At 31.1% G+C, this 27049-nt stretch overlaps 1 protein-coding gene and 1 long non-coding RNA gene across 3 annotated transcripts; one reads left to right on the top strand and one right to left on the bottom strand.

The window, feature by feature from the left end:
- Window positions 1-993: 993 nt before the first annotated feature.
- LOC145098368 (myosin-6-like) lies at window positions 994-27049 on the top strand. Its single transcript, XM_079036002.1, has 12 exons — window positions 994-1955; window positions 2095-2274; window positions 6763-6888; window positions 6974-7144; window positions 7263-7439; window positions 7697-7767; window positions 7862-7961; window positions 16624-16680; window positions 16820-16867; window positions 17083-17184; window positions 17281-17360; window positions 26688-27049. The coding sequence occupies exons 1-12, from the start codon at window positions 1026-1028 to the stop codon at window positions 26818-26820; spliced, it is 2175 nt and encodes a 724-aa protein (XP_078892128.1). The 5' UTR covers window positions 994-1025; the 3' UTR covers window positions 26821-27049.
- Window positions 8940-10626, bottom strand: LOC145098375 (uncharacterized). 2 transcript variants are annotated; one of them, XR_013704555.1, is made up of 4 exons: window positions 10405-10626; window positions 10060-10216; window positions 9403-9428; window positions 8940-9181 (listed from the first exon to the last, which is right to left on the bottom strand). It is a non-coding gene; the product is annotated as an uncharacterized LOC145098375 (long non-coding RNA). The 2 variants fall into 2 exon arrangements; XR_013704556.1 differs by having other exon boundaries at window positions 10060-10205; window positions 10405-10624.

Here is a 27049-nt window from a genome sequence, read left to right on the forward strand (position 1 = left end):
TGTAGAACCTAAAACCCAATTGCGAACTTTGGTTTTGAGACTATCAATTAAGTCAACATCATCAGTTAAAGTCATTGAAACATAATTTTTGGTTAAAGTCATTGAAACATAATTTTGGATTATTACGGACTTTCGCCTGTTTCTTCTCAGTTTGATTAGTTTTCGATATCGGTTGCTAATTTTTAACAGGAGTATTTGATTTTTTTGAAGATGAACTTCCCGATGAAGATTCATTTAAATACTGTTCATACACCTTCTTGATTTGATGTTGAGAGAATTTTCCTGAGTGATATATTTTCCCTTTATCTTCAAGCCAATGATCAATAGTGTGTACTTCGGAAAATTAAATAACAAAAAAAAACATCTATCTTTTTTCTGATATGTATATTTATAATTAAATAACCTATCATGCATTTGTTTTTTTATTTTAAATAAGTTTTGAAAATTTCTTATAGCAACAGAAGCTAATACATTTTTATTCTTTGATTTTCTAATTTAGGTTTTATTAAATATAATAGTTATATAGAAATAAATAATAAATATACTAGTTAGAAAGTTATTAGATATATAAGTTTACCATGATACCATTTTTCATATTACTTGTGCTTTTTTTCATTTAGTTACTATTTTTTTTCTTAATAATTCAATATATACGTATCAATAATTATTAGATAGATATTTTAAGTTTTTAAATTGATTGAAGAAAGTGGCGAACATTAAAAAAAAGCGCGTGAAAAAAAGTGGGGAGGGTGGTGGGGTGGATGTCATTTCAACTTGGGTTTGTTTAACCTAATCAAAGTTTTGACTTTTATAAAATGGTTTTCCGAGAAGTCAAATAATATTGTAATTATAAACTGAATCCTTTAATTCTAATTCTAATAAATAATAAAACACATTACTTGTTAAAAGTCAAATGATAACTTGTAATAAATACGTTTCACTTGGATCTATATGTCAGGTAAGTACAATCTTTTGGGTATTTATATTCTACTATAACCATACATTGTCATCAATACCAAAAGACAATGTCTTCTTCACAAGTAAACCTTCAAAGTTGCCTAATTCCACTAGAGGAGATCATCCGGGCCACCAAAGATTTTAGTCCTGAAAGACTTATTGGAAGCGGTGGATTCGGTATGGTCTACAAAGGACAACTCTCTGAACTCTGGCAAAACCGAACAGTTGCTATCAAACGGCTAGACCACGCCGGCAACCAAGGAGAGGCCGAGTTCATCAATGAACTTCAGTTGGTTTCAAGACTCCACCATGAGAACATCATATCTTTCGTTGGTTATTGTAAGGATGGCAACGAGATGATTATAGTTCATGATTATGCTAGTAATGGAAGCCTTGATTATCATCTCCAAGACCCAGATAAGAGGCGTGGCATAAAATGGACACAACGTCTGAAAATCTGCTTAGGTGCAGCAAGAGGGCTCGATTACCTTCATTCGGGTCTTGAGGAGCCCAATAGAGTAATACATAGAGACGTAAAAAGTGCTAACATATTGTTAGATGAGAATTTAGTCGCCAAAATTTGTGATTTTGGTTTGTCAAAAGTGGGTCCAACAAATCTTCCAAATACCCAACTCTATACAAAGGTTGCAGGTACAACGTTTTACTTGGATCCGAGATACCGTGAAAGTGGCATCCTTACAAAAGAATCAGACGTATACTCGTTTGGGGTGGTCATGTTTGAAATGCTAAGTGGAATGTTGGTATATCTTCCAAGGAGCATTGGAGATGATAACGCAGAGTCGCTGATGAATTTCGTCCGACGATATGAACAAAATGATGAAAACAAGTTAATTGATAACGACATTAGAGATCAGATTGATATTGGTTCTTTTAATACGTTTAAAGAAATTGCATATCGGTGTGTTAGTTTTAATTTCAAGGATCGCCCTATGATGGGCACGATTGTCGAAAAGATTGACGAAGCATTGAACATTCAAGTAAGTCTTTCATTTAATTATTTTTCGCACAATCCTTATATATCGCCTCTTGAAGGTCAACTAATTATAGCTAGTATACTATACATTTTGATTAAATATTTTGATTTATTCTTTCGTTGATAATTATGGTTTATTGCAGGAAAATGTTGATAATGTTGATGCCCTTATAGAGTGCGTTAGGGAAGATATCGGATTCAGACATGGCAAACCCGTTGCAGCCTTTACCATCTATAAATGCCTTATCCATTTGAAATATCTTGAAGCTGAAAGAACCTCCGTGTTTGATCGACTGCTTCATATTTTTAATTCAGCAATCGAGGTAATTCCTTCCTGCATATAGTAATAATTAAGTGCATGCACTATTTACATACAGACGGACTTAATTAATTCATTAGCGCCCACCAAAACGTTGTGAAAGCATATATGCAAAGTGTTTTAGTTTGGACTCTTTTTGCATTTGTGTTTGGAGCGGATATACTTTCCGGGTTAAAAGAGTAAATTTACAACAAAGTAAGGGTAAATTAGTAACTTAACTACTAGAAAACTGGTCAATTTCCGGCGGCCATATCCGTCGGAAATCCGTCACTAAAGCCAATTTCCGACAGCATACCGACATAATTAGGTCTGTCGCAAAAGCCCCATTGATAAATATTACCAACAGAATTTGTGATGGATTACCATCAGAAAGGAACGGCCTTTTGTTTAACTTCTTTGACCAAATTAACAACATAATAGGGATGGAGTATTGACCGACACATTAATTTAATGTGACGGAATACCAACGGACTCCTTTACTGACAGAATACCGACGGACACTTATAGTGACGGATTTCCGACAGACTGTTGTAGATTTTATTGTTGTAGATTTTATTAGGGGTGACCAAATTAACAACATAATAGGGACGGAGTACCGATGGACACATTAGTGACACAATACCACGAAAAACACGACAAACACGAAAAACACGCTAAAGAACTGCTAAATCGTGTCAATTTTGAAGACGAACACGACACGACACGACATCGTATTTTTTACGGTTAAAATGAACACGACACGAACACAAATTCAAATTTCAGTTTCGTCCCAATTTCGTGTTGTGTCATGTATTTTTATCGTGTCCTGTCACTAATCCGTCATAAATTGATAAAAAAAAAAAAAAAAAAAAAAAAAAAAAAAAAAAAAAAAAAAAAAAGTTTAAAAAAAATATGTATCCAATTTTTTCTGCCCAAAGTGCTAAAAAAATATTACATTTAAATACAAAAACATCAAAAAACTATTACTAAATCCAAAACCAAATATTAGTATTTAAAAACCAAAATTTCATAATCCAAAAATCAAATATTAGTCATTAAATACCAATATAACATAATCCAAAACTAAACAATTTAATCTAAATTTTATATACATATTTGATTTCAAAGTTAGTATAATTCTTGATTTCCTCATATGTTATGCTTTGAAACATGCATATTCTTGCAAATTTGAACACATTCATATTTAACGTACACTAAAAACACAATACGGATATAAAAAGTAAATTTTGTAAGTACAATGAGGGTTTTAAGCCACTTTTAGCAATATACTTACCTTAAAAAAACTGAAACATTAGACATTTAAATTTAAAATGGTTATTTACCTAAGTGCCTCTTTTAACAATTTACTTACAAAGTACAATGTTTTAATAAGAAACATAAAAGCACACCAGCACCCATATGTGTACAATGAAAACCAACAACCAGACCAAGACTAATTCATCCACATCTTTCTCCATACAATGCATAATTGCTGCAAAATAACAAATGTTTAATTAGATTTTGTAGTGAAAATCGAAAAAATATATTTATTATATACTTTAGCAAATAGCCATGATACATATATAAATAAGAATAAAATCAAAATTAGATGAAGAATTGACAGTTACATTTCATGGCATAAGCTTTGGTTATAGGCTTATAGCCTCTTTATGCATATCATGTTGTATTGAGTAGTTTATTTAGTCTTTTTATAATTGTTTCCTGATGTACTGAACCTGGTAAAGGAAATATCCAATAAGATATATGTTTTTCATGTATTTATAAATGGTCACTTTCTAAACCAACACCCAAGCTTTCAAGGACTAAACATCAGTGTACAAAATTTTAGCTGATGTACACATACGTACACTAGTGTATGACATTGATACCAACATTTCAATTTTAATTTTATAGTTTTCAACAACTAAACATCAGTTTTTTCACACTTTATTATACATCAATCAATTGATATTGATGTATTACGTACTTGTGAGAAAAATAAAGCGGAAAAACGATGTATTTTTATTATTATTATTGTTATTAATTGTTATTAATTATTGATTATTATTATTGTTGTTATATTATTATTGCTATTTTTTATTAATACTTGTTATTGTCATTATTATTATTATTATTATTATTATTATTATTATTATTATTATTATTATTATTTCTATTTATTATTATTATTATTATTATTATTATTATTATTTATTAATACCAATTGCTTCGGAAAATATTAATTATATTATTTCAATTAAAAAATAATTTTTTTTATTTAATTACTAATTCTAATAATAATAGAATTATTTTTAAAATAATAATAATAAAAAAGATTATTTATTTTACAAAAAATAGTTTTGTTGGTCATTTGTAATAATAATAATAATAATAATAATAATAATAATAATAATTATTATTATTATTATTATTATTATTATTATTATTATAAAATTAATAAATTATAGTTAGATGAGTTGAATTATTTGGTTATTAATTATAATATTTTTAATATAAAAGTTAATGATTATTTCAAATAATAATGTTACTAATAAGAATTAAGTTAGTTTTATAATAATACTATTAAAAAAATTATTATTTTCTTGAAAACATTTAGGTTGGTAATCTGCATATTTTTTATTAATTATAAATAATAACAAAAATACTTATATTATAATAAATACAAATTTGAACTATTTCGTAAATATATATATTATTTTAATATTTAATTACTAATGCTAATAATAATAATAGTAAAAGAACTTTTTTTATAATGTTATTAGTAGAAAATGTTAATTTAATTTCTAAAAAGGAATTTATGTTGGAAAATCCGTCATTAACTACCGACAGATAGCCCAAGTAGAGATGACCATTAGAACCGCAAGAACTGGAATTGGATCGGAACCGAACCGGAACCGAAACCGGAATTGGTAATAATGTCCGGTTACCGGTTCTTTATTTTTATGAAAACCGGTCCCGGTTCTAAAAACCAGAACCGGTTTAACATTTTTCTCGTTTTTTAAAATGCACATAACTAACTCATATTAAATCATAATTATTTGATTTTTTTCCAACATGTAATTTGGAGTTTCTAATTCATTTTTGACTATACAAATATATGTTTTGGTTTGATATTGTGTCGGATACATGCCCCGAAAGAAAGAATATTGATGTTGCGTTTTTTCTATTTCAATATTTTTTAGTTTTTTTGAATCCGTCCCATCTTTTTAAATGAGCATAACTCATTTATATGACGTCGGAATTACTTCATTTTTTTTCAAGCATGTAATTTGGTGTTTGTAGTTCATTTTAGACGATAAAAACACTTATTTGGTTAGATATTAAATCATTTATAGACCCCGGAAGACAGCATATCAATGCTGCGTATTTTCTGTTTCAACATTTTTTTTGAATCTATCCGGCTTTTAAAATACGCATAACTCACTCATATGAAGTCGAAATTATTTGATTCTTTTTTCATTGTGTAATTTAGTGTTTTTACTTCAATTTAGAATGTAAAAAGTGTTAATTTGGGTAAGTATTGAATCACTTACAAGATCCGTAAGATAGCATATCATCTATAATATTTCAACCGGTTCTAATTTGAAAAATAACCGAAAAACCGCGACCGGAACCGAAACCAGGTGCTAGAACTGGCGGTCCGGTTCCTGGTTCTTATAATATAGGAAAACCGGTTTTGGTTCCTAACCGGTCCGGTTCTAAAGCTCATCCCTAAGCCCAAGTCACTGATTTCGCTTACATTCCGTTGGTAATTACTGACCGAAGTTATTATCGTCGCTATTGTGTAAGTATTCCGTTACAAAAATTAAGTGTTTTATATTTTTCACAATTCCGTCGGAATTCCGTCATTATTTTCCGTTCCGTCACTAATTTCCGTAGGAAATTCACCCAGTTTCTAGTAGTGTTTACTGTGAATATTGGTTAATTCAGTAGGTTATATTATTCGTTATGATCATGATAGTCAGTTGGTAGACTTGGTTCTCAGTGAATATATACAAATGTATCTCATTAGGAAGGAGGGAATCGTAGCGGGTTGGAGTGAGCGGGTTTAACCAGGCAAGAGGAGAGGGGCGGGCGGGAGGAGAGCAAGAGAGAAACGACGGTGTTGAGCGATTTCTTGAAACCACCAGAGGGTTGAATCACAGAAGAAAAATAGGGAAGATAAGTTGGGAGGGCTGCGGTTTAGGTGGGTTCGGCTCCCTCCGCAAAGGGTTTGGCGGGTAGCAGGAAGGATGGGGACGATTCCATCCTCCCTTAGTAGTTGCCAACTCTTACCATTCTTCCCCTATATGATTCGCTCAATTCCATTCGTTACTTTCAATTCATGAAACCATGTAACAACAGAAATTTCATCAAATGACTCAGCCTTATTTTATTTCCTTTTAGTATTCATTCCCGATATTTGCCATATATATTACATAAAGATGCAAAGTTAAAATATCAATTAATCTGACTGTTCCAATTGTAACAGCCGTTTGGAATCATATTACAGGATGAATATAATACGACTCACATGGCGTATTGGTTATCAAATACATCTACTTTGTTATTCTTGATCCAAAAAAGTCTAAAATTTGATAGTGCAAGTCCCCCAACATCGCAACTTCAAAGAGCCATGGTATTGTTTTTAATCATATTAATATCGGTTTTAACTTTTTTCAAATTATATACTTACGTTCCAGATTTTCTTGTTATATATTTAGGGATTTCCATCATCTGTGTCTGATCTTAATGAGATAGTACAACAAGTTGAAGCCAAACAACTAACTTTGCATTTCAAACGACAACTAACAGAATGTGCACAGAAAATGTATGGCATTATTCGTGACAAGTTGAAGCATGAGGTGGGATTACTACTTGACTTATGTATTCAGGTGGTTAAACTTTGATTCATCCTCACCAATAATATACTATTAATGTAACCATGCATGCGCTCATAATCTTATTTAAAACCAAATTGCTATCACATAATGCTCCTATCGACTTGTGAAGGCGAATTTTATCCAGGCGAGTTTCGTACAGCCAACATCTGTCCCCTACAGCCTCCAGGAAAGTGTGAAATTCAAGGTTCCACAAAGGTTGTTCATTCTCGGAGGTTTTGAACGGAATCACTGGCATGGGATTGTTGGTCATCTCACTACTTTCCTCAACACATTGAAGGAAAATTATGTATGTGCATTATACATGGCTCAATGTTTCTTCCATAAATGTTACATTTAATATTTATAAGTCATAACTTTCGTGGATCTATTTTCAAAAAAAAAAAAAAAAAAAAACAAAAACAAATATTTCATTAATTGATAAACACATGCATATGATATGATGAGTCCAATAGTTATATATATACACATCTGGTGAACTAATATTACATTATTCAAAGTGGATTGAATTTTTCTTGAATATTATCTGATTTAGTTGCATTTCAGGTGCCTCCCACAATTGTTAAGAAGATATTTGCTCAAACTTTCTCATATATTAATGTGCAGCTATTTAATAGGTGTCTTGTTGCTCAACTTTGTTTTGGGTGTGATTTTCATGGTTTAATTTCCATCATAAACATTCCCTTTCAATTATCTTCTTAATTTTTGCAGTCTTCTTCTATACCGGGATTGTTGTACTTCCAACAACGGGAAATATGTGAAAGCCGGTTTAGCAGAGTTGGAACTATGGTGTCTTCAGGCAAAAGAAAAGGTAATTATTTAATAGGTCTTATGTATGATTATGCTTGCATGCCAAATCTTTTCATAGAAACAAATTTAATTTTCTGAGGTTCCAAATAACATATGAAACCTATATATAAGAAATAAAAATGTTACCAAGCATAAGTAATTTCATCTTTATATCAGCAAAAGATAAGAAAAATGAAAATTAAACATAAATTCGTATCAAGTTCTTTCCACCAACCAGCCTCCCTCATATACTTGTAACAAAGTGTGTGGGTTAACAAAGGATGGATTTCTAAGGGTTTAGGGTTAAGAAGGTTGGAAGTGAGAGGCAAGAAAAAAAATACCGATGTGCGTCTTGTGGAATATGGGTCAGGAGATGTGGAAGGTATGGACTCCTTCCACCCTTAAAGGAGCAAATACCAAATAATGGATGTAAGGTGAAATCATTTTTTTATTATTAATTTTTATTTTTATTTTTATTTTTCATTTTGAAGAACGTCATTACTAGAAAACGAGGGCAACAACTAAAACACAATCCGTAGCTATTCAGTAGGTATAAAACGATACCTACGAATTTGTTACGGAGAATGCCTTGTAGCATAAATGCCCATGGGAAATTTATACCTATGGGATTGCTACGGACTAGCTACAGAATAGCTACGGCTTTTTCCGTAGGTATAATACCTACGAAATAGCTACGTAAAACAATAACTACGGAATATCTACGGGTTACTCACGACAGTCAAGTTTGGCTATTTTCCTACAAAATAGCTACGGAAATACATAGCTACGGATTTCCTACGGATTACCGACAGAACCCACTTTGACTACCATTGACTTTATTACCTATAGATTTCCTACGGCTCACATTATCTACGGATTTTCCGTAGATAACAAAAAATTATTTAAAAAAAATCCAGTTTTTTATGTCCAAATTATTGAAAAAACTCATTACATTAAACTTATAACAACCACAAAACAAATAACAGTATAATAAAACTAATAAACCTAAAAAAGTATCAGATACAAATTCATATTACTAATGAACATTGTCTAATAATACATTAAATATGTCTAATAATACACATTAAAAGTGTCAACTATAAAAGCTTAACTAAGTGTTTACAAACATAAAATTGAGAATTATTTGGTGGATTACTTGACAAATTACCAGGTAAGTTGAATCGATAAAGGCTCACAAGTGTTCTTCAATTTGAGTTTTGATTCAATGGTCAACAATTGTTCCTGTTTCAATACACCATAATTAGTGATCACAAAAAAAATTACAAATATAGCAATGTACTTTCATTTATTTGTTTATTGTAGCAATAATTGGAAACATTTTTTAAACTACATCACAATAAATAAGACAAAATGAAAATAGTATATTATAATAAGCATGCATATCTTTCATTTAAGTAGCTCAAAACTAAAAACACATTTCCTTTCAGGACTACCAAACATACCTGATACCAAAATAGGATATTATGCCCTGCACACATGAAAAAAAATAAAAATAAAAACTGTTAAACTTTTAATTTCTTTCCAAGAACTTTTAAATCCTAAAGATATAGACAAAAGATTCTTTGAAGCAAACATTTACATTTTTTATTGCATTAAATAGTTTGCAAAGGGTGAAAGCCATCATGAATAAGAAAATTTAAACTCTTAAGCCTTTGGAAATTACCTAATGTTGTTTATATCTCCTAAACAAAGTGGCCAAATGTTGTTTATATCCTCCTAATAACTTTTAAATCCTAAACAAAAGTTGTTTCTATACATTCTCTAAATCCTAAAACATATTGTTACAATTAAATTTTTAATATTACAACAAATAGATTCATTTTCTTCATGGCCAAACCTGTTTTTAAGAAGAACCATTATTTAGATTGTCAACCCCTTTTGAAATTAATCATCTTATGCCCATTTTGACAATCTAGTTTCAACAAAGTTTCTAAAGCACATGATATAAAATTGGTTTTTAGGGGAATATAGCAAACGGTTACGGATTCGGAGGACAATCAAAATTATAGTAACAAGGTTTTACCTATCATATAAACCTAAACATAAAATAAATATTTAAACACTTCAATTTCAAAGATTCAAAGAAATTAGGGTTTTACCATTACAAATCTACTTAGCAAGAAGAGGATGAAGGATTAGGGTTGGTGGTCCACCGAAGACACTTGTGGCAACTAATTTGTCTTCGGAGCTGGAGATGTTCGTCGCCGAAGCAGCTGTTTGACGAGCAGCAAATCACCGAAGTAGCCTAACATTTAACTAAAATTTATGAAGTAATTTTATCAAATTTGGAGTAATTTTAACAAATTTTAAACCCCAAAATCAACCTAAAACTTTACATTCAACAAAAAAAAATCAACCTTACCAGCTCACATTCAACAAAATCAACCTAAAACAAAGTAATTTTTTAAAAAGAAACAAAAAAGAAAAAAAAAACTAGGGTTTACCTTTGTTGGTCGGCGAGGGGAAAATGCATCAAGGCGAAGGAGCGCTCGCCGGCCACCAGTGTGTCGGCAATGGCCGGAGCGTCGCCACCAGGTGGAGATTTTGTCCGGCGACCACAAAGAGAGAGCAGAGGGAGAGCGCAGCGCAACAACGCTTTTTTTTTGTGTCTTAACAGAGTTGCGAGAGGGGGAAGATGAATTAAGGCAGGTACGTGATTTTCGTTTAAAAGGGCACCTACGGCGTATCTACGGCCAACACACACACAAAAAAAAAAAAAAAAAAAAAAAAAAAAAAAAAAAAAAAAAAAACCTTTCAGCAAGAATCAAACTCGGGTCAGACGCGCAATAACCAAGATTCTTACAAAACGGCCGGGTATGCCACATCCGTAATAGGTTTGACTACAATTAATTTTATTTTGTTTCTAGAAAATAAAGAAAAAAATGGGTGGGGTAAGACTCGAACTCGCATCTCGGCCATAAATAACCAAACGAAAGGCATGCCACATCCATACTGAAGTAGTCTCCTATTAGTTTTATACACTTTTTTTTCGTTTGTTATTATTATTATTGTTATTATTATTATTATTTTTTTTATTTGTTATTATTATTATTATTGTTATTGTTATTATTATTATTTTTTAATTATTATTTTTTTTCAATATTCGAGTCTTGAAACTTTTTTTATGATCATTTTGTTTTTTATGATCGTTTTGTTTTTACATATATAATAAGTCGAATATTAATGGAAAATGATAATATTGGGAATAATAATAATAATAATAATAATAATAATTATTATTATTATTATTATTATTATTATTATTATTATTATTATAATAAAAATAAATATGGAAATTATGATGATGATGATGATGGTGGTGGTGATGATGGTGATGAAGAAGATGATGATGATGATGGTGATGATGATGATGATGATGATGATGGTAGTGGTGGTGGTGGTGGTGATGATGATGATGGTGGTGGTGGTGGTGATGATGATGATGATGGTAGTGGTGATCGTAATGGTGGTGATGGTGATGATGGTGGTGGTGGTGGTGATGGTGGTGATGGTGATGGTGATGATGGTGATGATGATGGTGATGTATGTGAACGTATTCATAAACATTATAGTGTTAAACCATTAAACGAGCAATGGATCTCGTATGTGCACACGGATTTATAAATGATATTAATAGCTATAAATTGGTGAAAATATAGACAATCATGTATAATAGAGGTGTGAAAAAAATGGAGCGAAAAAAACGACGTTTGGTGCCCGGAAAATCGAAAATAAGAAAAATTCGTAGCTAATCTGTATGTGCACATGACTTTATATGTCAATCCTAGCCTACCCTGGCCACCAACTCCAGATCCTGATTCTCTCGTCTCCACCATTATCTAAACAAAACAAGACGTATGAAAAGGCCACAATACATTTTCCAACTTTATGGTCTTGAATGGCTATTAAGTGCTCAATACCAAAACCCTAACTTCTTAACTCATTAAGGCATCCTAACTCATGCATGGAAGGAAACTAATGACCAAGATTACATTTTTATGGTTCTAGACATTCCAAACATCAGAAGTTAAACAACATCTAATTAATACTTCATCCATTTATGAATTAGAGTGACCCATACTCATAACACGAAGCTTATAGGACCGAAAGAACACAAATCCATAGCTAAACAACATCTAATTAATACTTCATCCATTTATGAAGTTTTTTACCTCCAAATGGTGTCAAATGATGATGTGATTCTAGATCCAAAGTGCTCTACTCTTCTAAGATGGTCTCATCTTCTTTCTTCCTCCTTCAATATCATCAAAACACATACTAATGGCTCAAAGATGCTCTCAAATGGATTAGGTTTGCAAAGGGGTCTAAATGGGGATGGAGGCTGATAAAAGAAAGAAGTATTGGGAGTTAAGGATGTTTAAATAGGTTCCAAACCCTAAAAATTATGGTTTGAGATTTTGCCATGTCGGCCCAGCGTACTCACACAATCCCCAAAATTACAAAAATACAACTATGGACCAATTTGCAAACAATTCTCTTACCAAGGGTTTAAAAGGTAAATACTTGGAAATCGAGATATTACACATAAGGTCTAAATGGATAAAGTTTCCAACTTTATCCATTAAGACTTTCCATAAAAAAATATCTAAACTTTAAGTCTCAAAAAGTCCAAGAATGCATTTCTTTCAACTTAATATATTAAGTCCAAGCCTCCAACTTTCAGATCTTATGAAGCATGATGTAAAGATGAATAAAGTTTCCAACTATGTCCATAATAATGCCATAAACTTACAAGATCTAGACTTTAATGCATCAAAATGACCAAGATAACATACATGGTTAAAAGAACATGCACAAGATGCCAACTTTCCAAGCCCAAATGGTCTACTCAACAATCCTAAGTGCTCAAAAGGAGCTGTAGTTATCTCATATCCAAACTCAATGCCAAAATAGGACCAAAAGTACATAAAAGGGACCATTAGCACAATCAAACAAATATAAAGGAAAGGTTGTAGCTTTTATACTTACAAAAGTCCAGAAAATATGTGAACTTTATGGATCCAAACTTGAAACAACATCCCTTGAAACCAACTAGACTTTCTTGATCTTCAAGCTACATCAAATGACCACCAAAATGCATCAAAAGTTGTTCAAGGAGAGAGGATAAGTTCACTTTACTCGAAGGAGGCTAGGGTTTTACTCAAGGAATGATTTGGGGTGTTAGAGACTGAAAATGATCAAACTCTAAGGGTTAATAACCTTTTAATACCTAAAAACCCTAAAAACATGCAACCTACTAGGTAGGGGGTGCCCGACACTCCTTAAGTGTATTCAAACATTCATAACTTCTTCATTCTAATTTCGTTTTTCGTGATCTTTATATGCATGTGAATGTATTGACAAGTCCAATAATTCTATCTAACTACTTTTTACTTAAAGTATTCATATGATAATTTACTAATTCATGCAAACAGTCCAGAGTATTTTCTTTTTCCCATTTTACCCCTTTTGGCTCCAAAACACAATTCAAGTGCTTAAATCACTTAACCAATATTATCAACAACAAATAAGGTCTAAAATGTATCGCCTTGAAGCCTAAGACCTTTACTTGAGTGATTTACGTACCCCTATCCCAAAATTAGAAACATCCTGAAAATGGATGTTATAGAAAGTGATTGCAATCATAATTCTAGAATTATCAAAGTTTATATTGATATTCTTAGACCCAAAATCTAACATTTGATGTGTGAATTTCGTGTGTCGCAAAACATATGTGAATTCTAGTATGTCCTAGAATTCGAAAACTGCATTTAGATAAGGCAGTTAAGGATGGAAAACCATACATAATTATGTTGGGACACCCACCTAGCGGTGCTGCCGCTTGGAACCCCGCAAGGGGAGCGACGCCCTTAACACCCGCTCTTTTGGTCGTACCGGGATCAATCTAAACTATTACAACTTTGCATTTTGCACCTACAACATAGTAATAAAACTAGTATATAATCTAATTTGAAACATGTAAAAATCTTTGCATTTTAGTGTGAAAGGTTCAAATGAAGGCAGTAAATAAAATGAAGACATCAAATGAGAACACCTAAAAGGTTGAGAACGCGAGAACAGTTCTGGACCAATCAATATATAAGTTGATATTAGTAATTGTATATTTTAATTAAATTAAAATAAAATAAAATTCAATCAAATCCCTTAAATTTAGGATCAGTTACCAAAAAAGAATAAAATATTCGATTTTTTTATTAATGAAATATAAAAAAATTTACGAAAATTTATTTTCAAACTGAAAAAAAAAATATTTTTTTTCTTAAAAAAAATCAATTTTTTTCTCCTGTTTCACTTTTTTTTTAAATGAATAGAAATCTAACAACAAATCAATACATTTGTATTCACAAATGATTTTTTTTTCAAAATACATGATACTACTCCAATCACAAACGAATATACATCAATTTACAAGTAATAGAATTCCTTTTTTTTAACCAACTAAAAATAAAAGAGTGTAAAAATTATCATTTTTTCATAAAAAGAATACCTCTAATCATAAACAAATACACTCATTACTGCTATTCACAAATAAATACACTGTTATTAACAAATGAGTACCCTACGATTCACAAATGAATAATTGAATACCTCAAATCATAAATAAATACATTCACATCTAAATGCACTAGTATTCACAGACGAATACCCTGCTATTCATAAATAAAGACACATTCTAACATAAATGAATTCATCAAAAAATAATATAACTTACATCTAAAAAAATATAGAACATAATACAATTTTCCATTCTCTTCTAGCTCAAATTCTTCATCTTTCATGTTCTTAAACAACTCCAAAGGACCTCCACAAAAACCCATACGGAAGAACTCTCAGAACCTTCATAGTCAGTTCAAAAGTTTCTCTCGCATCTCTTTAATTCCTCGTCCCCTCTGTCTAATACTTTTGAATAATTGATTATGAAAAAATGAAAGATAAAGAAAGCCCTAATTGTACTCGTCATTATCATCACCATCGACACAGACTCCATCATCAGCCTTTATCTTCACAACAGCATTCAAGCAAAATCGAGACCATATCTTGCAAATTGAAATCGATTTGCAGGTCTAGAATCTTCAATGAAATCCGATGAAATAAAATCAAGTTGTAGCCTTCTTATATGTAATATGTCTTTGTATTTCTCTTTCTCTCGAACGATCTCTGCCCACCTATTGATAGAGGTGTGGAGATGAATGTTATGTGATGATAATGGTGACGGTGGTGTTGCTGCCGGGTTCAACTATCAAGATGGCGGTGGTGGTGTTTTTGTGTCTTGTGCAGCGGCTAGGTTGAATAAAACTCAAAAGTCGGCAGTGGAGAGATGAAAGAGAAGAGGCGTACGTTTTTTTAGTCTTGGCTTCCATCGATTAGGGTTTCAAGGAAATGAGAGAGAGAGAGAGAGAGATACAGAGAGAGTGAGTGAGTGAGTGAGAGAGAGATATATTTTAGGAGTTGATAAAATAAGATAAAACCTAATGACTATAGTACCCTTTTAGTTAATTAGGAAGTTATAGTTTAATCCTATCACTTTCAGAATTTATATAAATGGCTCACTAATATTAACCTTTGATTTTAAAATTTAGAGGGTTTAGATCTGTTCTCGCGTTCTCAATCTTTTAGATGCTCTTATTTGATCCTACTAATATTAATATATATATATATATATATATATATATATATATATATATATATATATATATAATAGGTGTGAAACTCGTGTTTTACACGGGTTGATTAAAAAAAGTTATATATAAAGATATAAACTTTAAATATTTTTTTAAAGAAAACATTAAATATCAAATTGTAAACATTATGTATTTTTTAAAATAAAATTTCAAAATATTTATACAAACAAAATAATGAATACATAAATAATTCAATCAATATTAATAAAACAAACTACAAAAAATAATTATATTTTGACCATATAACTTTTTTTTAGTTTGTCAGTAGAAATCAACAAAGTTTGATTATTTTTTTATATAGACTATTTTGTTTAAAATGACAATAAATTTTAAAGGAAACATGTCAATTTTGAATTATATATATTAAAGGAAACATATTAAAATTTGAAATATAAGGAAACAAATTAATGACACATTAATTACTTTCTATAACCTAAAAATTAGATAGTTAATTAAGAAAATTAAAAATTACCACAAAATGACAAGTGAAAATTAATTTCTAAGAATAAACCCTAAAATTACATGTATCCAAACGCATAAAAAATTGATAAGTGGCAAAAAGTTATATATATATATATATATATATATATATATATATATATATATATATATATATATATATATATATATATATATATATATATATATATATATATATATATATATATACACACTAAAAAGCCATATTCGAAATAGCAAATACTTGAAATCTTGATTTTTTTTTTTATTACACGTCACCGTGATTATTGATTTCAAAATATTGGATGTATGTATATATAGGCCTATACATGTTTCCAGATTTTTAAGTTGGAAGACTTACTCCTAATTATTGATGTGTTATATTTCTCTCCACTTTCCAGCATACATAAATTGTTCAAATAACTCTTTCGTAAAATGATCAGCTTAATTATAAGACTTGTTTGGTTACTTTAGAATCTAAAATTGATTTTTGTCTTATAGTATGCAGGCTCAGCATGGGATAAACTCAAGCATATTAGACGAGCTTCTGACTTCTTGGTATAATTATTTTTTCTCAACTTACATGAGCATGAGTGATTCTCCTTCCGTTTGCTTCTCTCTCCCGAAAAAAAGATTTCTTATTCTCTATTACGTACTTTATTATATGTATGTGTTGACCTTATTTATTGACCCTCAGGCTGTATATGAATATGAAAATAACGGTGTACTCATTTGTACATTCCCTGTAAGTCTCTCTCTCTAGATCTCTCTCTCTCTCTCTCTCTCACACATACATACATACATACATACATACATACATACATACAAACAAACAATCTTACATATGTAATATATGAGGCCTAGTCACTTGTTGATGGGAATAAATAGTTAATTTAATAGGATGCGTGCTCTCTAGTCTCTCCCACTCATTCTTTGATCTGGTATGCTTTATATTTCCAGACTCTAAGCAAGGAGCAACTGAATAGAATACTAACTCATATTGAGGATATGCGTACGGAAACTCGTCCCAATCTTGAAATTTTGTCTCTATCGTCACATATTGTAAGCTCTACATGTAAAATTTCATGTTTAAGGAACTAAATATATTTCTGTATAATGGTATATGAATTACTTCGTCATCATGTTATGTTTAACCAGTACCGTCCGCACTTAGTTTCTGGGGAAGCGAAAGATTCCTACATAGAAGATATTTCCGTTCTACTAGAAGATAATTCCAGGTATACTACGTTTTTCTGCAATGGTTTATTTGATTTTTGAGGAAATGAAGGAGAGTTTGCTGACATTTTACTATAAAACTTGCGTCCATCTTTAGTAACTCCACCCAGCTCTAGGTCACAGAACAGTGTCGCTTAATAAACCGGATAATAATAATAATAAAAGATGGAAGTGCAACTTTATTGTTTAAACTTTTCAAAGTTATGATAGCTTTATGCCTTTCCATTTTATGGAAAGGAACGATAGAAAAAGAAAAGGTTCATTGGCGGAACACTAGTATCACAATTAGGGGTCGAAACCAAAACACGAAAAGAAAACAAAATAAAGAAATAAAACAAGCTTTTTATCTTTACACACATTTAGGTGTTAATATATATATATATATATATATATATATATATATATATATATATATATATATATATATATATATATATATATATATATATATATATATATATATATATATATATATGTTCAGGTTCATTTGAGACCATTTTAATTTTGTGAGACCGTGAGACCAAATTTAAAAATAATTTTAAAATGCAAAATATATAGAAAAATCCAAAAATTCTTTTTTTAAATATTATTTTCGGAACTTGAATTAACTAAAAAAATATATAAAAAAATAAAAATAAATAAAAAAAATTCCGTTTTTTTTGAAAAATACGTGAATTATTCTAATAGAATATTACACTGACATATTCTAAAAAATAATTTTAAAATGCAGAATAAATGGAAAAATCTAAAAATTCTTTTTTTAAATATTATTTTCGGAACTTGAATTAACTAAAAAAAGTTAAAAATAAATAAAAATAAATTCCATTTTTTTTGAAAAATACGTGAAATATTCGAATAGAATATTACACTGACATATTCTAAAAAATAATTTTAAAATACAGAATAAATGGAAAAATTTAAAAATTCTTTTTTTAAATATTATTTTCGGAACTTGAATTAATTAAAAAAAAATTAAAAAATGCGTCTCACGGTCTTACAAAATATAGGTGGTCTCAAATGAACCTAACCTCTATATATATATATATATATATATATATATATATATATATATATATATATATATATATATATATATATATATTGCACATTTAGTCCTTAATATTTTTTTGTTGCAAAATAATTTCTTATTGTTCTTGTACATATTCAGCACTTAAAACCAGTTTCTTTAGTTTTTTTTTTTCACAACATCTTACGTGGGACAATAATAATAAGGTTTCAAGGACTGTTGATGTTTATGGTCATCGCAACTTCAACTGTTTGGTTACTTAGGTCTTATGTTTCGCTTAGTTCTAGTGTTCTTAACGTCATAACTTCTTCATACGATTTCAGATTTTAATGATCTTTATATTAAGATGTAACGATGTTCAGAACACAAGATTTAAGTCTAAGCACAAGACCAATGCAGTCAAAGACATTGTGATCATAAGCATCAAGATCCTTGAACACCTTATTAATGATTGACCCACGTAAGATTTCGTGAGAAAAACCTAAATAAATCGGTCATAAGTATTGAATATGTACAAAAACAATGATTAATTTTGCAACAAAAAATATGTTAAAGAATAAATGTGCAAAAAAATATTAAAAACTAAATGTGTATAAAAGTGAGAAATACATTATCTTATTAAGTCACTTTTCGCGGCTTACCTCAAACAGAAGGGCATAAATACTGATCGTGTACAGTTTAATAAGTTGAAAGGATAAATGTGGACAAAAAATAACTCAGTGACCAAATATGTACAAGTGACTAAATATGTACAAATCGAAATACACATTAACTTTTTAAGTCATTCCTTAGAGCATCTCCAATGGAGACTTATTTTAGAGCTTTTTGTATTGAGTCATCACTTATTTTCATTTAATACTATTGGAGTTGATTGTTTTTTGTGTATTTATATTGACCACTCAATATATATTGAGTGGTCAATATAGTATAAAGCTTTAACCATCTAACCCCTTGTACTTTTAACATATTTTATTTTTTACCCCTTAATTATATTGTAGTTTTAAATGTTTTTCATTTATTTAACTATTTAATTATTTCTACCATAGTTTTTCATTTATTAAATGTTTATGTACTAATTTTTAGTGATAATCTTAATTTAAAATATTTCATATTCAATTATAATATGTATAAAGACTATTAATTAAATAAGAAGGTTGTATGAACATTTTAGATAGATAAGGAACAATAAGTTAAAGTTATTAAAAAAGCTATGAAAAAAGCTTAACCATTGGAGAACCCATTTAATTAGAGGTCATAAGTATTAGATTAATGATGTGACAAATATATTAAGTGATAGGGTAGGTTAACCATTGAAGATGCTCTTAATATAAAAGTTAAGTGTAACATCTTGTAAGTTTTACGGTCATACAACTTTTAATATGGTTTAAACTTACTTGAAAGTTTATTATGTTATTTTCCGGTCTTAAGTATATAAAAACAGTCTATTTTCACACTAAAATAATAATAATAAAAAAGTAATATGTTTTGAAGATATTTCTAGTGTTATATTTTATAATAACAACGAATTTATGTTTTATAGTTAATTTTTGTTCAAGAAATATACTTTTGTATATATTGAACGACAATATATATATATATATATATATATATATATATATATATATATATATACTAGACGTGTGTCCGCGTAAAGCGACAGAGGTAAATAGATTTTTTGTTGAATAATATCTTACTGAAAAATAATTATTATATTTTATTATTGGTTATTAAGTAATAAAAAATTACAACTTTCAAATAAATAGTTATTTTTAGAGTTTATAATTATATTACCTAGTTATAAATTAACTTATACATATGACTTCAATATTTTGAAAATGTTATTTTGCTACAAGTTGAATTTATTAATAACTTTTCTTATTCACGTCTTCATATTTTGGCAAATATTAATATTTTATTTATGCATAATTTATTTGTAAAGTATAAATGACTATTGCAAATGTAACTGTTTTTATCTCCATTTTTCAATAAGACTTAAGCTTTAAGCGTGTTTTGCCTCGTTTATTTTCTTTTTGGCCTCTTTACATTTTTAGTTGTCCATTTTTCAATAAGACTTAAGCTTTAAGCTTATAAAAAATTTTGCCTCGTTTATTTTCTTTTTTGCCTTTTTACATTTTTAGTTGCTCGTACTGTGAGCAATAAATCACATTTAATATTGCATACAATTAGATCAATAATTTCCAACAAGTGGTATCTGGTTATTGTATATTGAAGTATATCCAAGGTTGATGGCAAATGAAGGATAAGGTGTTCAAAAGTATGAGAAAAATGGTAGCATTACGCTACATTATTGAATGCTTACGAAGTCAAATTACTCGCTATGGGATATAAAAATACGAGTGAACTTCCAAACACAAAGAGTGTGGGGTGTGATTCGAAATGAAGATGTAGAAGAATGGAAAGATGGAATGGTTCTAACAGGTATCTATCAAGTAAGTCTAGAAGAAATGTTATTTATGTTAATTGAGAAGGACACAGTTAAAGAAAGATGGAACACGCTTAAAGTGATGCATGTTGACGCCGATCAAGTAAAATAGGCTAAAGTATAAATCTTGAGAATTAACTTTGAGGTTCTCCAAATGAAAGACATGAATTGGTGGATGATTTTTTTCATGAGATTAAATACCATTATGACCGATAGTTGATCTTTGGACAAAGGAATTGAGAAAGTTGTGGTGGTGAAGATGTTTCATCGAGTCTTCCCATTACGATTAATGTAAATAGTAATATCTATCAAACAATTTGGAGACTTAAAAAACATGAATACGAAGAGGTTGTGGGTCATTAAAAACCCATGAAGAGATGTTTCGGGGTTATAAAGAAAAAGGAGGCAGACCTTCCTTGTTACCTACATATGCCAAGTGGGTATCACGATTTAAGAAAACCAAAAAAGGGACCTCATGAAACACCTCAAAAGTTACAAATAGTCATGGTGGCCGAGGCCAAGGAAGAGGTCGAGGACGAGGTCGTGATCGTGAATCCAATGTAGAACAAAATGTACATAAAAAGGATAAAAGCAAAGTAAAATGCTTTAAACGTGATAATTTTGTTCACTATGCATCAGAATGACCAGAAAAGAACAACATTAAGGAAGCGAAACTCACGTAAGCCAATGCATAGCTACCCATGTTAATGATGGCAATCTCACAAAAATATATACCCGAAAAGGTATCGCTAAAAGAGAAGATTTGTGTTAATCTTCTTGCGCCAGGGGAGAGTTTAGCTGAATATGAAGTGTGGTATCTTAACAACAGTCTTGGCAACCACATGAAAGGAGACCGCTCAAAGTTCCATGAGTTGCATTGAAATATTACATGTCATGGGAGATTTGGAGACAGTTCAATTGTTTCTACTTTGGGAAAAGGGTCAATTTTGTTCGATTGTAAAAATAACAAACAAATACTTCTAAATGAAGTGTATTACATTCCAAGTCTTCAGAATAAGATTATTAGTCTTAGAAAAAAGACAGAAGAAGGAAGTTAAGTCATTATGGATGGGTCAGTTTTGACATTATATGATAAAAATAAAATTCTACTTTTGTGAGTTTAAAGATCAGCAAACAAGTTACACAAAACTCCATTAAGAACCGGTAGACCAACATGCCTTTTAGCAACGAAGGACGAACCAGATTGGATATAACATTCTAGACTTGGTCCCATTCATTTTCCCACATTAAAAACATTATCTGAAAGGAATATGGAAACCAAAGTTCCAAGGAACGAACCTCCAAATCAAGTTTGTGAAGGGTGTATTCTTGCAAAAATAATTCGAATCTCTTTCCCAAACCAGACGCTCTTTTAAAGCACAAAAACCAATTCAACTTGCTCATGCGGACTTATGTAGTCTTATTACCCCCACCTCTATTAGAGGAAGTAAATACTTATTTATTTTGGTAGATAATTATAGTTGGTTGATGTAGGTTTATAGTTTATCTAGGATGTTTGAAGCCTCGGGTGCCTTCAAAGGATTCATGTTGATGGCTGAAAATGGTTCGGGTTTTGAATTGAAGACACCTCGTACAGATTGAGGTGGAGAGTTTACATCAAAAGAATTCTCATCATTTTGTGAAGAAAATGGAGTAAAAAGGTATCATATGACTCCACATTCACCTCAACAAAATGGAGTTGTATAAAGACGAAATTGTACCGTTATGGATACCGATCGGTGTCCACTTAAAGGAAAATTTTATTAGGAGAATTTTGGGGAGAAAATGTTACACACGGGTTATCTTATCATCCGCTTACATACAAAAGCGCTTCCCAACATTACGACGTGTGAAGCATGGTTTGACAAAAAAGCAAACCTTGAATATTTGAAGGTTTTTGGTTGTGTTGTCTATAACAAAGTTGCTGGTGTAGATTTTGATGTAACTTGTAGATCGAAGCAAAAAGATTGTGTATGTTGGTATAGAAGATGGAACTAAATCGTATCGGTTATTGGATTCAGAAAGCCAAAAATTACAGGATAGTTGTGATGTTTTTGTTGAAAGTGAAGGGTGGAATTGGTACAAAAACAAAGAAGATGAAGCCACAACTCCTAAAAACTTCACAGTAATCAAGACGGACATCCTCTGTGTCAACTTGGAAACCTCAGATGGCCCTGGAGTCTTCCCGGAAAACTCAGAAAAACCCTATGTCAAATTTGTCTAGCCTGATTCAATCCCATATACTCCGATTTCGGAACCTATTTCTTCAATCATGACCAACACAAAAAGCCCTTTAAGTGAGGTTGGGCCAAAAGGATTTCGTTCGCTTTTCGATATCTATAATGATGTCGAAAATGTGATCGTAGAACTCAGAAAATTTCTATAGATTATAGCGGATCAAACCTTGAATTTTAAAGCGACGAGTACCTCTAAACCATGGTGGAGGCCATCCAAACGAATTTGGATGCAATCATGACAAACAAGACGTGGAAGCTTAACAACTTGCCATTGGGTCACAAAGCGATAGGATTTAAATGGGTGTTTAAAGTAAAAAAAAAAATATTGGAAATGTGATAAAACATAAAACATGTGTTGTAAAACTCACCTAGTTGGCCGATTACTCCTCCGAGTACTCACTACTCGGTCCCTTACCAAGGCAAGTTATAGAATCTTGAGTACTCCCCTATCGGCCCCTTACTGAATTGAGGAGTGTTGTAAAACCCAGTCAACTCGATGATTAATATGTATAATATAGTTAATGATTTATTATTTAACACACACACATGTGATTGTTACTACATATATATCATAAATTTTCATTAATTATTCATGAAGTGAGACCATTACGTGTTTTTTAGTTTCTGTGTATTCACATGTATCTAATTTTGTTATATATTACAATCTACTTATGATTTTGACATATATAAAATTTCCCTAAAAATATTTCTACATGAATTACCGAATCCGAGTACTCCCTGAGTACTCTTGTGTACTCGCTACTCGGTAGTCGGCTGACCAGGTACCAAGTAACGAGTTCTACAACCTTGCATAAAACTCGACTTGTAGCAAAAAGATATGTAAAAAACAAGGAGTAAATTGTGATGAAGTTTTTGCACTGGTAACATAATTTGACACCATAACGCTCATTCTTGCCTTATCGACTCAACATTGGTGGGCTGGCCACCAATTAGATGTTATGTCCGATTTTATTAATGGCGATCTCAAAGAGGAGGTTTATGTAAGTAATCCGGAAGGGTACGTTGACAAAGTACATAGTCACAAGGTGCTTAAACTGTCCAGGGTGATTTATGGTTTACGACAAGCTCCTCGAGCTGGGAGCATTCATCTGGATAAAAGACGAAAAGTAATTGGTTGATCAAAATGATCACAAGACACGAAGGTGTACAAAAGGAACTCAGAAGGAAATAGTCTTTTAGTTGGGGACTACATTGACGACTTGATCATTACGGGATCAAACAACGAAGACATTGTCGAATTCAAGGAACAAATGAAAAAAGAATTCGAAATGAGTATTTGGATTTACTCTCCTACTAGGGCGAGCATTTAAACCTTCAGAATTGACCGAACCTAGACTAGCCTTAACAGCTCTGATCCAAGGTCCACCAATTTTTGCTAAACTTACCCGAACCAAGAGTCGGTCTTATCTAAGGTCCATAAATTTCTGCAAAACTTGTTTGATCTAAGAGTCAGTCTGGTCCTATTCAATCCAAATACACATCCCTACAATCATATTAGATACTAATCTTCGGTAGGCTTCAACTAGTTGTACTATATACACTTAAAGTTGTATCAATCCTATGGGTACGAGAACGAGAACACCCAGACCTGGACCCGGATCTGGACCGGCCTCAACCGGTCTGGTCCATGATCCACCAATTTCAGACAAACCGGTCCGGTTCGGTCCAAATGCTTACTCCTATTTCTTAATATCTTAGAATAGAAGCGTTACACAAAAAATGGGAATATCTTCAAGACAAACTGCATATGCAAACAAGATTTTGGAGCAATTCTGGTTACTAGAGTGCGACTAGGAAACTTCACTTATGGAACCTAAGTTAAAGGTTAAGGAAGATGAAAATGATGAAAAAATTGACCCAATTAAATATATTAGAGTAGTGAGATGTTTGAGTTACTTGACACATACTGAACTGGATTTGTCATATGAAGTTGGAGTTGCTAGTCATTTTATTGAATAGCCAACCACTTTAAAATTTCAAGTGGTAAAAGATTTTTTGCAGTATGTCAAAGGAACCACTTCTTACATGCTCAACTATTGAAAGGGTGGTCAAGTTGAAAACTTGGTTAGGTTAAGTGATAATGATCATGGACGTGACGATGTGGGTGGAAAGAGTACAAGTGAGGTGACTACCTAGGAAGAAATGAAGTGACATACAAATCTCAAAAGAAAAGGACTATACCTTTGTTAACATGTGAAGTTGAGTTCACGACATTTACGACGACTGCATGTCAAGACATTTGGATTGGGAATATCGTGAAGGAGCTTAGAAGTAGAGATGCACACAAAAACTGGTTTCACTATTCAAAATCGGATCCAATCCGAAACCAGATTCGGTCAAAACCAGTTTTGACCAAACCGGATCGGATCGGATTTAAAACCGGATTTTCAGTCGGATCCTAATCCTATATTCCAAATTGGATTTGATACCGGATCGTAAATCGAATTTGCTAAAAACCAGATCCAAATCCGCCCCAAGATCCGTTTAAAACTCACTAAAATCGGTTTAAACCGGTTTCAATTCGGATTAGAATCGGATTCGGATTTTGACTGGATCCGGATCGGATTTTGACCGGTTTCGGATCAGATTTTTGATGATGTAAGCAAAACCGGATCAGATTCGGTTTTTGTGCATCTCTACTTAGAAGACATCATGTTATGCCTATAACTTTGTTTGTTGACAACAAGTTGGCGATTCGGTTGATGAAGAATCTTATGTTTCATGGTAGAAGTGAAAACATTGACATTCGTTATTACTTCATAAGGGAATGTGCTGAGGAATGACAAATTTTAATAGAAAACGTCAAATCAAAGGATCAACAAGCGGACATATTTACAAAATCCTTGATACACCTAAAGAAAGGCAAAATATGAAATATGCTTGGCGTGATGGGTACCGAGCTTGGTCAAGTTTAAAAGGGAGAATGCGATGATGATGATGATAATAATAATAATAATAATAATAGATGCAATTGTCGGATATCCTTTTGTTAAAACCTTAGCAGTGCATGATAGTTAAGATAAGTTTCTCTTTCTTGCATAGATTCTTTTCTTAATAAACAATTCTTGGGTACAATTTCAATTCATCTTCTAAGTTGTTTGTGAGGTAAAGCAAGTGACTAGTGTTCTTGTCTTTATTAGTTTGATAGATATGTCTAGATATAGGTAGATTATTTTTGTATTTTATTATTAGTCTTGTTAGACTTTATATCTGTTGGTGGTCAGCCATTTCTTTTAATCAAAATGTAACCGGTTGTTTTCCTTTTTCAATAAAAGACTCAATCTTTAAGCTTGTAAAAACTTTTTTCCTATTTATTTTTTCTTCTGCCTCTTTACATTATTACTTGTTGATACTATGAACGATAAATCACATTTAATATTGCATACAATAAGATTGGTATTTTTCAACACGCAAGCCTAATATTCGGAAATTATGAGTTAAATGAATCTTATTGGCTTCAATTCTATTGTATATATAAGTTTCAATTTAGTAACTTAATGCAATTTTATCGTTACTTATTTACTGGAATTATCCTACTTATGCATTGAAAATATATGAAACTACATTAAAAATTAATTAACAATTTGTGGTTTAAATGCAGTAAACGTTTTTCTGTTGATGACTTATTTGCTTCTTTGCAAGTAAAGGATTTCGCAAACATAAACCGGTTGTCGAGGTTGCCAAATATAAATCTTCCGACTTTTTGTTCAAGTAAAGATCAAACCACAACATAGTAGTTATGTTTTGCGAAGGTATAAGCATGATCCTTGCATATATGTAAAGTTAGGATGACTTTGGCTTAAAGGCATAGGCGGACCTAGAGAGAGCTGAATAAGGGGAGTCGGGAGGTCCCCTTTAGCTAGGTTTAATCCAATTATCTTTCTTATATAAATTGACATTTTCATTTATTGTAATTGTACACTTTTATTCTACAATAATGAAATCCTAGCACTTTTTTGTGTA

This window comes from Lactuca serriola, chromosome 1, assembly GCF_051521515.1.
Source record: "Lactuca serriola cultivar US96UC23 chromosome 1, Lser_US96UC23_V15, whole genome shotgun sequence".
In the NCBI taxonomy this organism is placed as follows: Eukaryota; Viridiplantae; Streptophyta; class Magnoliopsida; order Asterales; family Asteraceae; genus Lactuca; species Lactuca serriola.

Coding starts and splice junctions, on each gene's coding strand:
- LOC145098368 (XM_079036002.1), top strand. CDS start 1,026: ATGTCTTCTTCACAAGTAAACCTTCAAAGTTGCCTAATTCCACTAGAG. Junction 7,440..7,696: donor ACACATTGAAGGAAAATTAT/GTATGTGCATTA, acceptor GTTGCATTTCAG/GTGCCTCCCACAATTGTTAA. Junction 17,361..26,687: donor CTACTAGAAGATAATTCCAG/GTATACTACGTT, acceptor GTTTAAATGCAG/TAAACGTTTTTCTGTTGATG.